The sequence below is a fragment of the Struthio camelus genome, chromosome 3, assembly GCF_040807025.1.
Source record: "Struthio camelus isolate bStrCam1 chromosome 3, bStrCam1.hap1, whole genome shotgun sequence".
In the NCBI taxonomy this organism is placed as follows: Eukaryota; Metazoa; Chordata; class Aves; order Struthioniformes; family Struthionidae; genus Struthio; species Struthio camelus.
Genome location: NC_090944.1, coordinates 131,263,990 through 131,280,306, shown reverse-complemented (window position 1 = coordinate 131,280,306; position 16,317 = coordinate 131,263,990). Strand labels below are relative to the sequence as shown.

Below are 16,317 nucleotides of genomic sequence, written 5' to 3'. Positions count from 1 at the left end.
CTTACAAGATAACAGATCAAGGCTTGTAGGTCCTCCTCCAAGACCAGTAATACTACAATAAAGGGTGCATAGTAAGTAAAAATTTGGCAGAGCTCCGCCATTAAGCGTTACTGGCATACACTGTCTGTATCGCATAGGAACAGAACACTGACTTGGAGGATTTCATTTAAAACCTTTCAGTTAAACTTTGGGAAGTGGCACGGCAGGCATGAAGCTACACCAGGACAGAAGCACAGAATTCCTGTATGTGCCGTATCCTAGAAACCAGGTTTGGATGTGGAATAAAGGTTGATTTTTGTGAAGTGAGCTGCTTCATACACATAGCAACACCTTCTCTACACAAGGGGTAAAAACAAAATACCATACGTAAAGAACCATGGAAAAAGAGTATATGGTGTCTCTCGGATGAATAAGGAGAAAACAGACCTATGGTCTTCAGACATTTTATGAGCATAGGATCACTGAGAATAAAATGCCATTAAAACATGCTAGGAAACAATTTTTAAAGCTTTCTTGTACTCGTAGGATTTGTTACGTGCAGGAAGGAAAGTTTTTCTTCCTCTAATCACGATTAAGCGCAGTGATCTAAAGATTGTATTAGCAAACACATCCTTTGAGATATGAGTATGAAAACATACTGGTTATATTTTTAAACTAGATAAACTGAATCACTTACCTCCATTAATGTTTCCCTTAGATTTAATCTCTTTTCTATAAGTTGACCATGTTCCTTGAGGAACGTGCACAGAAACAAACTGAGATTCTGAATGAAGTTCTGCTCATCATCTTTTCCATTTGAGTATGCAAGTCGAATATTGGTATTTAAAGGAAGCATCTAATAAAAAGAACATGGACATAATCAAGAATTTCCTGTTTTATACAGAAGTAACACTACTGTGTATTAAACAAATATTTTATTCTTTTCCGAAAAAAAAGAATTACTGCTTCTCATTGCATCCCCTTCTTCCTCGCTCCTGAGATGGACTGTAAGGCAAAAATGTAAACAAATACCAATAGTTTAATAAACTAAACAGCCCTTTTTCATCTCTCATAAAACAGCAGCTAAAAAAAAGGAAGGTATACACCCTATCAAAAGCATCTTTCAGCAGACATCAGGCAACGTTGTTCTAAAAATGTTTTAGCTGTCCCTGACAGCATTAAGTCTCAAAACATTATACCATCGTAACTGTAGAACCACCATGACAGATGTCCTCCACAGTATTTAGAAATTGGAAAGGAATATTCTCAAAAGATGGAATTTTTTCAGTAATCTGGTATGGATCTCTGCAATATCTCCTGTGAGATGCCCCAGCTTTTAAATTATTTCATTACACAAATCAAACATTTTCAACATGGGCACTGAGTAGCAAGTTACATTCTTTAACATCAACGCTGTAAGTAAAAAGAGTAAAAAGTTTAACGCCTTCACTGCTGCCAGATTTCTGTGTTTGTTCTCTAACACTTTGTTTTACAAAGCTAAGAGATTTAAAAAAAAAAAAATTCAAGTTTGGGTAATAAATACAACAATTCTGATCAAATTCAGATACAACAACTATGCAATGCTAAAAACCTGCAAGCTGCAAATTATGCTAGATAGTCAATCCGGCATTCAACTGATGTTTTAAGAAAACTTAGGCCGGATGTACTACTATTTATAATCAAGACCACCATCTGCAAAAACTGAGAAAATAGTGATCACCCACCTCATCCATAAGATGAATTTGGTGCTTGTAAAACTAACATTAGATTTATTCTAACTAGATACAACTCTTATAGGTCTACCTGAAGGAAAGGGGAGGCATGACTTAAGTAGAAGCGTGCCTGTTAGGTAGTTCTAGAGTACCAAGAAAAAGAAAAAAAGAAAGAAACAGAGCAAAACAGAGGCAGGGGGAGGGGAAAAAAAACAAATAAACACTAAAAACAGAATCAACAAGACCAAGTGTTAAAAAATGCTCTAAATGAACAACCTGGGCATGAGAATATCTTCCATTAAACGTTAAACAAGAAGGATCTTTTCCCGTTTCCTTCCCCCTCAAAATATGGAGGAGAACTTCAGTACAAATATCTCACATCTGAATAAGCCTAAACAACGTGCGCTGAGCAACAGCAGTAGCTCACCTGCCTAGCACACATTGTAAATGCTACTTACTAATCCGCTGCTGATTCCAGAAGCAACCGGTAGAAACAGCTAATCCCCAGAATTTCTGCCGATACTCCAGAGGAGTCAAAGACAGATACCCTCACGTGCAACCCCAGCATATCAGGATATGTTCTCTAAGAACTATTTTTGATCTTACGACAGTGCACCTTTTCTGAAGTGCTAGCTTAAAGTTTTCGACCCAGTGTCTGCCTGTAGCCTGCTGTTGCAGCCTCAAAACTACCTTTAAGAAGGCTTATTTCCGTGGTAATTAAAGTGGCTAAAAACAACAACAAAACCATTATTATTGCTGTTATTAAACAATATTTCAAAACAGAGGACAACCCAAAAGATGCAAGGAATAAAACACTGGCAGCAAAATTAACTCCTGCACCTTTCACACTTAGAACTCAGATACTAAGATTTCTGCTGAAGGAATCTGAATCACAGCTCGCTATAATCAAAACAGCAAAACTGGACAAAACCAAGGCAGAGTGATGTCAAAGAAACACATTCTACCCTCCTATCCAACCAAATGGGAATCAAGCACATTCTTTGCTCGTTTAGATGAGCTTGAGCCAAGTCTTCATACTTCAGTGCCAAAAACCAGCAGTAAAACAATTTGCATAGCAACAGCAAAGAACAGGAAACGGAAGCCTATGCAGTTTGTGGACTTGGTCTGTAATAAAGAAACAGTTCATTTTCTATTTTGAAGAATTACAGCATACTCAGCTGTAATCTGAGAATCTCAGCAACAGCATACTTGGTTTCATAGTATTATTTTAGATACGTTTGAGGCGACCTTCCTTTCCCCTAAGCCTGGGGAGTGACAATATCGCATTTCCTCAGAAACACCACATTTTATGTAAACAAAAGAACTAGGAGAAGCTAAGTTGTCACATACAGTATTTAAAAATTTTACAATAAAAACTGAAATCCTAGGATAAGGCTGCTAGCTAGAGGATCACTAGGCAAGAACCTCATCTAAAATAGAACTAAATTACAAAGATTTGCATCCTCTAGTAAGTCTATCAGTTATTTCATTACAGTAAAAACAGTTGTTCATGGAACAGCACAAAATCTCAGATCTTGTTCTCCTTACATAGTCCTCACCCTACACCAAGAGGGTGAGCCATATAGTCCAAGCTGTTTAGAAATGCAAGAGAAGTTCTTTGTATCTAGTAACGATACTGCATTTAATGAAAGTTATACGAGATATAATCATCCGAGGAAGAACAAAACAAAATATGGCATTATTATAACCTTCAAAATAGAAGTGCTGGATGTCAAAGGGACCTTCTAATTTACAAACGAGCCACAGATCTCAAGGTGGCATTTTTAATGATGAAACAATGCATATTCACACACATAACCGTGACGAAGAATTAAAATCAACTGCTTTTAATAGCGTCAATTATCCTCACAGCCAGCCAACTTGCCTTCAAGTCAGCAGAAACAGTTTGGGTCCATAGGTAGTTCTTGTAAACATAACTACATTTAAGGTTATTCAGAAGACTCCTCAGAAGTCTTCCTAGTTTTCATGTCTAAAAATACATCCTTCCCAGTATTGGAGACTGGCACAGAATCTGTCTTATACGAAGCTTAGGAAGAGACTGAACAAGCATGATGCATTGGTTGTATGCAGGAGATTGTAGCTTACATGGATAGTTAACAAGGTCTTATCGACAGGTCAAACACATTGACAATGCCACATGTAGCAGTGTTCCTAATGATGTAGTTCTGTGGTCTCCATGAGCAGTTTAGTACATGAGTTATTAGCTTTTTCTCAAAATCCTTGAAAAAAGCTTCCCTCGCTTTCAAAATGAACTAGGTCTTACGACTCATGCATTTTGTTGCATTTCTTTGTTTTCCCCAGGCAGCCCAAACCCTCAAAAATTCTCTCGGATTAAGCTGCACAAATTAACCTAGCAGAAATACAGCTATAACCTAGAGTCATAAATAACACGTTTAGCATGTTTTGATCAAGCCGTAAATATGATTAAATGACACACTTCAGTACCTAGAGTGTTTCTCCACCAAGACCTCTATATTCAATGTGAATTTGTAAATTGAACTAGGTTTTATAAAAGACCAATTTCCCTATATGAAACAGTCAAAAGAAAGAGATTAAAAACATTACCTGTATTAAAAACATTACCTGTTTTAACTGCATCATGGTCAACGTAAAAAGTGTTACAAACTGTTCCTCATATTGGCTTACACTGACACCTGCGATCTCTGTGAGGCACTTCAAAGAGACATTTCGAAACATGGGAACATTTAAGAACTATTGAGAAAAGAAAAATTAAGCATATTACAAGAGTGTTGTATGTTCAGGTTCTTATTAACTACTAAATTTAAGAGCCATCATTTTTTTACGTGAGTACCTTGTATATTAGTGTGCTGATTAACTTGGTCTCAAATATATATCCCAGGGGAATCCAGTTCAGAAATCGCAGCAAAGTTTCCAAAGTTGCATGAACTAAGGGAGCATTTTGGGAGTTTTCCTGCAACAGGACCACTAGCGTTTATTAAACAGACATTACTAGGCACGATGGGGGAGGGAGAAGTAAACAGGAACAAAAACCCAGTGGAATGGAAGTCAGACTTACCATCACAAATTGACACAGCTGAAATATCTGAGAGAACTCGTTGCACATACTGTAAAACACACAGAAATTGAAAATTAAGCATTACCATGTTTCACAAACGATCCTATCCAGCAAAGCACCTGCAGTCACAGAAGTGGTTCTGGAGACCTAGGTCTATAGAAGCATTCCTAATTAACAATTTTGATAGGAAAAACACATTTGTTGAAGTGCCCTAAGTCTGTGCCTGCAAATTCCAGCTTGGAAACATAAGTAATGCTCAATGCTCTGTTTAAAGGGTAGGACCATCTGTCAACAGATGCTACTTGCAATGATGCAAAAATACCTTCGCACAAAGGAATTTTGGTATCACTTAACAATACTGCTTTAAAGAGAAAACAGTATTCCACTTCAACTCAAAAATAAAATTTGATAACTGTAGGTATTTAGTCAAAAGCTTAGAGAGCAACTGTTCAGCAGCAAGCACAGAGCATATCCTATTTATTAAGCATTAAACACATATACTTGCCTATCTTTCAAATGCTTAGCTTTTACTTGAGTTATCTGGCCACTGGAAAAGTCAAACACTTCTTCACTCAGTAGCTTCAGGATCACCATATTGTTCTGACAAAGGCTTTCACTCGTCCTGCTTGCTCCCACAATATCACTTATAAAAGTTGGCCAGTGCTTCGGCCATTCCTGTTTCAGTATCTGAAAATTGAAACATCCACAGGATAAGTTACACAAGTAAGTGGAAAGGAAGTGTAAAATCATGTATTCTGTTCACCATATTCAATTTTAAGACAAAACTAAAAACCTGATGAACTCAGCTTACCTGCACAAGAATCATATTCAGTTTCCCAATATACACTTTCTCTTTCTGGAGAAGAGAAAAGGAGAGTCAGGTTATGAATAACATTCTCCTCCCTCTTCTTCCCCTGAAGAGAATTCACTTACTTCCACACATGTCGGGTCAGATGAGGTCTTGATAATTAGGCCGACAACATACTTTTTGATACCTGCAGAAGAGTTGAGAATTGATTTTCAACTAGGTCAGATGTCATGAATGTAGTAATAAATACTTTTGAATTCAGATTCGTCACATCTGTTTAAAAAGAAGCATCTCTCAAGAACATGTGCACGTGTAGATGTATACCACTCTTGATTTGTGGGCTACTTGGAAATAATATACCTGTTTTATCAGTTCTTCGGGAGAATATTTCAAGTGCACAAGACGATACTAGGCTTCAGCTATTTTATCAAAATAAAAGAAACAGCCTAAGGACTAGGCTAACTCCTTGCATTTATACTTGTAGCGATCTACCCCAAATCAGTCTACCAGTTTCCTTAAGGCTACAGGAAATAGCGAGAAACACCGCACTAGTAGCACTGCGGAACACTATTAGGCTGAACACAGAGAGGTGGCATCTAGCACTGTCCAGGCACCGACAGGTATTTTGATAGGTGCTTACAAACGCTGCTGTAGAGCTCCCTCAGTGAAATGCATTTCTACCTGTTATGCATTTTCGGGCCATACCGAACAACTCCAAAGTCCACAAAACACATTCTTACTCTTTCAGCTAAAAGATGTTTACAATGGCAGGAGACAATACAAAAAAATAGCCCTTTACCACCTTTTTGACTAATTCTTCTCAATAAAGCACACTTCAAAAAAACAAATAAAGCTTTCTAAGCATAACTCTAGTTTCAATACCGTTTAGCTGGAATTGCAGGAAAGCTTTGGTGAAATGTCTTCAGTGTATGTAAAGCTTCAGAGATACTCCAGTTTATTTAGCCAATTCACTTTTATATAGGGAATTTAAATGCATAGCGCTTAAAAGCTAAACATCATGCCTCATCTTCATGAAGTTTTGCCTGCACATTACAAGAAAAAAAACTTTGTAAAACTCCATTCATCCACATAGTCTGTTTCACTTGCCTTTCGACTGCTGTGCTTTTATACCACATGAGGCTACTACGGTTTACAGGATCCCTTTCTGAACTTAGGTTTATTGTCTTTTTTTTCCCCTTAAATTAAGATCATGTCAACTGTGAACAAGAACCGTATATAAAACACTCATTTTGTCTGTTTCTGCTACCAAGTATTTTAAAGTGACTTAGGAGCTTTAAGATTCACTAAAAAAAATTTGAGGTTTGTAGTATACTATACTGCTTGAAGTTCCCTCTTGTCACCTAATCCTCAACCCTCACACTATTAAACCTATCAGTCACTGAAGATCTTGAAACAATGGATTTGCAAGTGACTTTTGATACACAGGTCCACAATCATTTTGTCCAATATGTCTAATTTCAAGAAAAAACATGCACAGAAGATCTGGAGTCACGAACGAGGTTAGCATTACTAAGAGCAGCCTGCTTCAATTTGGCTTTGACATGACAATCAAATCTTAGCACCCTAGGGATTAAACCTTTCAAACTGGGCAAGAACTTTCACGTCATAGAAAAGTTTTAGAATATGAAAATATTCTGCTAATCAGCTGCACGAAGCCAAAATCTGGTTTCACTTTTTTCTTCAACAGGACAGCCAACTGACTCACGCAGACAAATATATACCATGAAGATTATTGAAAAAAAAAAAAAAAAAAAAAAGCTGTCAAGCTTACCAAGAAGAATACTTCATGTTCAAGATGTTTCACTTCCCCCATGGGGTCTTACCCACTATTATAAACAAGACTTGTAAGACTTTACCAAAATCAGACATTTGCAAAATTAGACATTTTTGGCATTTCAGGCCTGAGCTATAGGACCTGATTTCAGGCCTGAGCTAAAGGGGAATGGTTTTGTTCAGTTTTGTACTTGTGTTCTCATGAAACCTGGAAAAATTACGTCTAGACTTTCAGCTGTTAGACACACACTAGACAGGAGCAGTTCTACAGGTAGATCCATTGACAAATGAATCTCTTCATCGTTACAAGCTTGGATCAATCCATGCTATGCCAAAAAACACTTGTTAACAAAACAAGTATCACCATCAGCCACTGGAAGAGAATTATTAACAAGTACCGGTCTTTGTCTGACATCATAGCACTATCCTGATATTTTAAAACTCAACAAAAAAAACACCCTACAAACTTTGAGGAAGCACTACAATATTTCACAAATGTGATACGAAGTCCCCAACATAGCAGAGCAACAAGTTTACAGTGCCAAAAGCTATCATACTATAACTGTCCGCCAAACCACTAAGGCTGGCCACTAAGGGAGGCCTATTGTTGCAACTCTTTGTGGCGAGCATTGTTCCTAAGACTTCTGACTCCAAAGCTGCAGTATCTCTATCTTGCTGTATCAACAGAATTGGGCTGTCCAGTTACTACTTGAATAGTGCTGTGCTACCGCTAACCTGGCCTCGAGACCATCTGCAGATGAAAACTGTTGTTCAGCTCCAAAGCTTCTCCATTGCAAAAATGGTGACCACAGCTCAGCAAGACAATACGAAAGGATCACTAGGTTTCAAATATCACATCAACACTGTAGGCTTTTAAGGACTCCCATTCAGTGAACAAAGACATATTCTCGATCCTTTAAAAGCATAAACTATCCAACTCCCTAATTGTTTTTTTGGCTTAAATTATGCTTTTCTACATACCTATATATTTTGTTTATTGAAGTATTATATTTTCTGCTCAAAATTAAGTAGCTTTTTTAATCACTCCATAGGAAGATGAAATAATACGGAGTAGAAAAACAAATATTTTAAGTTTATACTCTGACAAAAATTAACACATGTGCTAGTTACATTTTTTTCAGCGGAAAACATCCAAGAAACTGTTTTAGGGTAGTAGTCCATTGTATTTCCTAAATTCAGTGTGTTCTGCGGACTTAAATGAAAGCATTTATTTTTAAGAAGGCAGGCACTGTGCATGCACAAGCCACACAACAATTACCTAGAACACAGATATCCTTCAGTCAGGGAAGCAGCTGAACAAGTCTTGAAGATAAGAACAAAGCTGTCAAGTTCAGACCCTTTGTTGAGCCACTGACTTAGAGACAGCTGCTCCTGGAAAACAGATCTTCCAGAAAACTAACAAAAAACCCAAACCACAATACACAGGACAAACGTGTCCCATCTCCAAGGACCCATTTGACAAAAGCTAAGCTGATCTCATGACAACCTGCAACCACAGTGAGCAGTCCCTGTTCTCCATTCCAACACCTTCACTGAGATGGCACTGGTGCTCCTAGCACCCAGTCACGAGTTTCTTCAGAGACCAGACTAGTAGAAAACTAGCATTACTGGAGAAATTAAATTTAGTTTAAAAATCACTTTAGAACTACCTTCTAACAGTTTAGCTCCCCGAATTAGCTCGCTAAAGGGCTAGACAAGCACCAGTGCTGGCTCAAAGACATCAAGAAGCACACACAGACAGATGAGGAACATCATCTTCCACAGCAGTTAGCTCGTAACTCAACCTAGCTCCAACGTCAGACCATGCCCTAATTATCAGAGAGGCTGGACATCATCATCATCAGGCCTGGACTGGTGCCTTGTTTAGCATTTTTTGGTAAGCGAAGCATGAAAGACAGATAGAGCAAGGACGATGTAATATAACAAGTACACTCCTCTAATTCAAGACCTTCTGGAAAGTTTCTCCATGAGTATTAGATACTGTAGCCCTTGGCTGAAAGCTGCTTCTTCCTGGAGAGGCAGGCTGTGACTGTAAGGTGAGAAAGGAAGGTCGGATACCGAAACAGACACTTACGAGATGTGAAGCGTTAAACAAGTTAAGATTGTTAGGACTTGCACTCCTAACCATGCAGGGAGTCCCAGGAACCATGCAGAAGGGCAGCTGCTGGACAGATGGGTCAAATGCCTAGGTGGGATTCACTTTAGTGTATCCTAAGGGCCTCTTTTATCTATTAGAGCTATTTCCTTATCTCGACTACGCAATGCTTGAGCAGTTACGTGCTGCAAAGCGGCTAGATATTATTGTCCAAGCAAGATATGCATGTCTGGCCCTGACCAGTTTTGGTCAGTTTCAGAAGAGCTGAGACCAGTTTTGGTCAGTTTCAGAAGAGCTGAGACCAGGGCTACTATCACAGATTCTGTCAGTCACCTGACTCCTCACCAGATCTTCTGCAGGTGTTCTCTCTACACAGCCCACATGCATAAATTGAAACCCTTTCTGGAGGGAAACTGGTTTCACAGGTGACTCAAGCTATCCAACAGTTACAGCAGAATAAGACATGAGGAACATAACATTCTCCAACTTCAGTAAATTCTGCATCCACTCTACGTTGAGGAACACAAAAAATCCTATAGTTTGATCTCCTAATGATACTTTTAAGAACACTTACGTTTCACCTAGACTAAGTAACCTGAGCTCAGAATAACGCCTACCGTGACAGAATTACAGCACATTATCATGAATGCACACAACGCGCAGTCACCTCAGTAACACAAGTACATATCTGAAGTATGAGAAGTAGTTTTGTCTGAAGACATACAAGCACACTCTTTTATACAATTACAGCACAAACACTATTTAACAAGTGTTTAAAAATGTTAACAGTTGATACTGCAAAAGTGTGTTGGCATTAGTTAACTACAATTAACAAATTCTCCATTTATATGGAATATAACAGGAGGCATAAATTAAGCAGGTAGACAATATAACTCAGCAAATTAACATTATTTTGTACCCAAAATTAGAGTTTCAAATCCTAAAGCTGAACTAACCCCCCCCCCGAGACACTTGTAAGAAGCTTATTCTTACTTGAACAAGCCACACGAGTAGTCCCAAAACTTCATAAGTCTTTTTAGTCTTAAGACACAATGGTTTACTCTGTTGTCACAAAGATCGTTCACCCTTAGTGACGAACCCGATCAATCCATATCTATTTGCTTTGGACAAAACAGCCTTCATAAAAATTCTTAGAAAGAAGAAGGAGGATAGATCTTGTTCCTCTCCCCACCCCCTCGCCCCCATACAAGTTCCATATAGATCAACATTCACTTCATTACACAGAATACGGAGGTGGGGGGGGAAGTCTCCCCTCACGGAGCATGCCTGTATAACTACAGAAAGAAATTTAAGCACTCCCCAGAAAAAGCCTCCTTTACAGGAGATAATTTCCACTAGATCAAAACCTTTATACTTTGCTCTAGGTTTTGCCTGTGAGCCAGTAAACTGCATCTCTGAACACTTCAATTTCTTCAATTTGAAAATGAGAAGCTGCACAAGCAATTCACATTTCATAATGTAAAAGTGCTTATCCATTCCAATTCAAAACACTGTAGACAAGCTCTCTCTTGTTCACAGGAACAGAATTTCATTTCATATTGCAGGAATAATGAAATCTCTCTCTAAACTGGAAGACCAAGCCACCTTTCTTTCTCAGCAGGCTTTACACTTTAAAAGAAAATCCTATTGAGACCCTAACACTACAATCCAGCGACATCCTTCGTAAAGTAACCATTATTAAACAATCTGCTGTACTGAGAATCAGAGTTTAAAGCAGTCTGATATCTTCACAATCTGATATTTTTATTTTAGAGTGATAGTTCAATACTCTTGAAATAAGCCAAGTTTATCACTGCATGGGATGTTCTGGAATATGCCTGGTTTCCCTCCACTAAAGCAGCTTCAAAAAATTTTTGATTGAAAACCATGTATCACATCATTTGTATACATGTAAGAGCAATCCAATATATTTTCTTAGAGCCTACGTACATTTTAAAAGGCAAGTTTAATTCATTGCTATGAACCATGACTCCATATGCCTGAATGCTGAACGTACGGGCCAGACACCTGCTTTATCTAACTGAACTTCAAGGATTCCGTGTTCTACACATCCTACTTCTGTTTAGATAACCAGTTCAGAATTAGTTCAAACTGTCAGTTGCTAAAGGGGGAAAAAAAAAAAAAAAAAAAAAAGATCCCAAGACTCTCCCCAAAAGCAGAATAATCACTAAGATCTCTTAAGTGTTTCAGAATTTAAGTTGTTGTGCCTAATTCCTAGTTTAGAATTTGGAAGGATAAAGATGAACTCTCCAGAAAGTGATTATAATCCTCATCAATTTTAGAAATAAATGATACCTGAGGAATAGTACAACTGTTTACAAGTTAAAATGCACCAGTGCCAGAATAGCTCAAGACTAAAAGCTATTGTAAAATAAAAACAAATTTAAGAACAGAGATCCTAGCCCAGAGAGCACAGCTTCTGAGGAAAGGTGTATTTTCCTACTTGCATTCAGAATTCTAGCCTGGAAGCTAAAAGTTCCCAACATCCAGACAGAATAACAAAACCCGGCTTATTCGCAAGAACCAACAAGTTGCTCTGATGTACAATTTCACACTGAGCTAGAAAAACTTTCAACACAATTATAGTTCGTGCTAGTTGATGAAATTGGTTTATTTACCCAAAAATTTTCAGACAAGTAGTTCCAGTAACTGTTTTTATTCCCCTCACAGCTCTAATCAGACTTACTTTTAAGTTTAAATCTTTAAGCGCTGCTATTGCTACAAGTGGAAACCAGTATTTTCTGAAAGATTTATTTTCTCCTTAATTGAAAGTGAGTTTGTCAGCTAATGTATTTGCAACACAAATCGAACCAGACATGTCAGTGTTTGACAATAAGACACAAGTAATATCACCTCAATTAAAACCTGAAGTACTTTGTTACTATGACTTTGTTACAGTGTTTCAATTTCTTGCACCCAACGTTTTACTAGCTACACTTCAAATAGGAAGAATCCTGCCAATGGAATCAGTAGAGTCAGAATAAAGTAAGCCTCAACTGAACCAGTCTTACCATCTCCCAGGTAATTAAATTGCCTGAACGAACTGAGAGGAACATGTCTTTTATATCAGCCAGTATTATCGGGGGGGGGGGGGGGGAGGGAGGAAGTGACCCAAAACAACCCCCCCCCCCCCCACACACACACACACTACACAAACAGACCAGATGAAAACAGAGTAGAGAAGCAACATTCAGGTCGTAGATTTTATACTATTTTTCTCCTTCCCACGCTTTGAGGCCAAGATGGAGCAAATGCCATTGCACACTAAACATATCTGGCTCCTCTTTTTAAAGGTTGGATGGAAAGCCACGTATTTATTAGGATGAAAGATACTCCCCCTGCCCCACGTCTTCAGAAAAGGTAGAACACTGAGAGTAATGGATGAACAGATGATTGCACAACTAGAGAGTAACTCTGTTTTGCTCTGTAATGTATTAAGCTATGGTTATTGTATCTTCTCAGGTGACAGCAACTAGTCAAATAGTATTACCATGCCTGCAAGCAACCAAGTAACAACATAGAAAGCACCAGTTCAAACATATCAGTTTCACAACACATTTAACAGGCATGTATCCAGTATTTCGGTGTCTCAAGAACAGATGTGGTAAGATGACCCAAAGAGCAGTCAAGATCCTCAAGCTATCTGACTACGTATCATCTATTCTATGCATTCAGAGTACATATTTTTAAGACTTATCATTGCTGAAGTACATTCTGTATTTGACGCTTGTTCGGCCTCAAACTATCAAATAGGTCTGTGTTATCTCTTATTCTACTATACCTCCCTTCACCAGCATGCAGAGGTAAGCAGAGTTGGTAACTCCTTCATTCTGACTCCTTCCTTTTTTCCCTGTTCTGCTCCAACAGCAAAAATGTTTAAGAGAATCACTTACAAATGCTGAAACTGAGTGGTCATAGGAACGTAGAAAAATAGGAATAAGTTCACTCATCCTAATTATTAAAAGCACACAGAAGACAACTTCAGGGTGCTCCCTTACAGTTTCTCAACAGAATGCAACTGCTTTTGAGCCTTAGTTGCAACTGTTTCCTAAAGTTTGCAAGATTGTTTCCAATATCAGAACACATAGGACACCTTATTTCCCCTGCCAAAAAGACCTATGCTGCTCCTGTCAACCTACAGTTGGGGGAAGAATAGAAGAAAAAATAATCACAAAAAGGCGAAACCTCTCTCCACACATTTTTCATTGACTTACAGTTATCTTCTCATCAATATCGTTTCGGAGCAAAAGCAGTGGCAGTAAAAATTCCAACAGCATCTTAGCACTATTAAGGAAGGGCTCACAGTAGAACGTAAAAATTTGGAATAAGCTCGAAAACCAGCTTTGAGTAACAAAACAGAAGTGTGGAATGGTGACAACATTCAAGTTTTGTGATGTCAAGAATTTAAAGTAGTTGCACTCTACAGTCTGAAATCCAAGTTATCATGACTTAACAGAAAGCTGTATGACCAAGCACCAATCCTGTATCGCAGACGGTAGAAGTGTACAGAATGTATTTCCATTCAGTATTATACTAGAAAACCTCTACGGTTTAACACAGATTATAAGGCATAGGGCAGAGAACATAAAAACCAAAAGAGCGTTTTAAGATTTTGAGATTCCATGCAATGACAGAAGGCTGGAGTTTGCCCTACGCTGCGTTTCAAGTTACAACCAACTAGCTGCACATACACTTACATGAATTAGAGCAGACTTCAGAGTATTTTGCAACCTAGAAGAGTGACTATGGACAGAAGAGTGACTATGGACAGATAAGACTTTTTACTTAGTGTTTCTATCTTGCAATGATTATGACTGCTTACAACTTCATAAGAAAAGTCAGTCACATAAATCAGCGTTGTCCAACCGGTAGCATATGGAAAGTTTCTTTTCAGTCTGCCAGAAAAATCAGGGCATAGCGATGGGGCTGTAGACCCATCACAGGCAGCTGAAGAGATCCTCCTGTGCCTAGCAGAGAGAATCGAAAGCTCTACCTCAAAGCCAGAACTAGTTCCCTGCAGCTGCCTAGGTTAGACTGCTTCAGGTTAAGTTTGGCCTGGGAGTTAATGCAGTTAAGTTGCATCTCAAAAGCATCAGGCCTGCCTTTTAAATTTTAAGAGTTGTGAGTGCTCACCATCCTACTGAGTACATTATCACAAAAGAGAAAGCCGTGCTCTCACCATCCAGAAAAGCACAGATAGTCTAATAACTTCATACAGTGAGGCTAACTATTTTTGGACTTAAATTATTTACATGAGGATTGATAGCCTAAACGGCAAAGATAAGAGGCAAAGGTAAGAGGCAAAGAAGGAAAAAAAAAAAAAAAATCTCTCCCTACCTTCGCACTGGTTCCTTGGAAGAATCTTCCATCTTGTTTTTATCACGTTTTCCAAGATTTGCAGTCCATAATACTGAAAGTGGAGAAGAACAATATGTGAGTATGTTACTGCAGGACTAACTAACTTTCAGGACTCTCATTCAATCAGACATTCACACTTAACATCTAAGACTTCAGGAATATTAAACTAACAAATTTAGTTAAATAAAAAAATGCCTATTCACCCATTTACTGAGGTTTCATGCATTTTTTTTCTCGTTTTATTGTTTGCTATACTAAGTCCTGCTGTTTGATCATGCTCACACCAGGAGGAAAAAAAGAAAAAGCCCTCTGGCAGACAATTTTGGCTATCTGGAGAAGAGAAAGTAGCAGCCAGATATGAGTTTGCATCATAAATGACTGCTCATATGTTCAAGTATTAACAGAACCAGGCTCCTAAAACATTTAGCAGCTTGGATGGTCTCAAGCTTCCTATCTTTCCTCTAAGAGCTGAAAAAAATCTTGTCTTAGCATTGCATGTACTGACACTGGCACTTTCTAAAGAAAGTACTTCACTGGTGTGTTACTTTAGGAACAGCAAGACAACCCACAGGTTTATTTAATTTCAATACCCACCCCAATATGGCAGCTATTTCTACTATTTAAAGATGAACTTTTGTGCTCAGTCAAAGAACAATAAAAAAATGTGAACAAGCTCTCGGAAATCCTTTTACCTTTCAGGAATTCCTTCCTAGGTTCTTACCCAAAACCGTTATGTTTGCAAAGTAATCGGTAAGGCCAGTTCCTCTGCCCATTTGTCCCTACTGCCAACTCACAGTAACAGGGAAAGAAGTTTGTGATGATATGATTGAACAGCTTTAAGATGCAAAAACCCCATTAGCATGAATAGACAGGAGAGAAAAGGGGACGAGGAATTCTGCATTTACTTTATCAGCAGCGGATTAGGAAGAAGAAAAAAATATCACATTAATGCCTGAAAGGTAAACTTACATCTTCATAGGTAAAATTTGGCTGAGAATAAGAGTTCTTCTTTAAAAAGGTTAGTTGTTATACAAAGTAGGATCATTAGCATTTCAACCAAAGGGATCATATAAACTTCAGTTTAATAAAAACACAATGTAGACTGTCCCAAACTACATTGTATTAAAAGATCATTTTTGCTGTTCTCATCTTAACATAATCTACATCCATAGACTTTTCTATTTGACCCAAGTTCCCACCAGCTTCACTTCCACATCCTGTATTTGCAAAGTATTCTGTCATCTTCCAAAATCTTGGGTACAGAGTAAAAGTTATGCAATTACAGAAAACTGGTAGACTGTTTTTTTTCCCTGTAGTCATCAGCAAGAGTTTATCAACTAGATAATAATGTGTAAATTTACATAATTACATTAGAGCTAAATTAAAATCAAGGGAACATTCATATAGAAAAAGTATGAAAACAGTTTAAGCAAAATGCTTCACTTTACAGGAAGCAATTTCTGTCAACACT

General features: G+C 38.1%; 1 protein-coding gene across 5 annotated transcripts in view; it reads right to left on the bottom strand.

Annotated features, from left to right (window-relative positions):
• XPO1 (exportin 1) overlaps positions 1–16,317 on the bottom strand; it is a 43,723-nt gene that overhangs the window by 16,118 nt on the left and 11,288 nt on the right. For all 5 annotated transcript variants that reach the window (XM_068940338.1, XM_068940340.1, XM_068940339.1 and 2 more), the window contains 8 exons: positions 14,826–14,898; positions 5,683–5,744; positions 5,561–5,605; positions 5,255–5,436; positions 4,750–4,798; positions 4,525–4,644; positions 4,296–4,424; positions 677–835 (listed from right to left, as the gene is read on the bottom strand). In XM_068940338.1, coding sequence (XP_068796439.1) covers positions 677–835; positions 4,296–4,424; positions 4,525–4,644; positions 4,750–4,798; positions 5,255–5,436; positions 5,561–5,605; positions 5,683–5,744; positions 14,826–14,898 — 819 coding nt within the window. The remainder of the gene's footprint in view (positions 1–676; positions 836–4,295; positions 4,425–4,524; positions 4,645–4,749; positions 4,799–5,254; positions 5,437–5,560; positions 5,606–5,682; positions 5,745–14,825; positions 14,899–16,317) is intronic.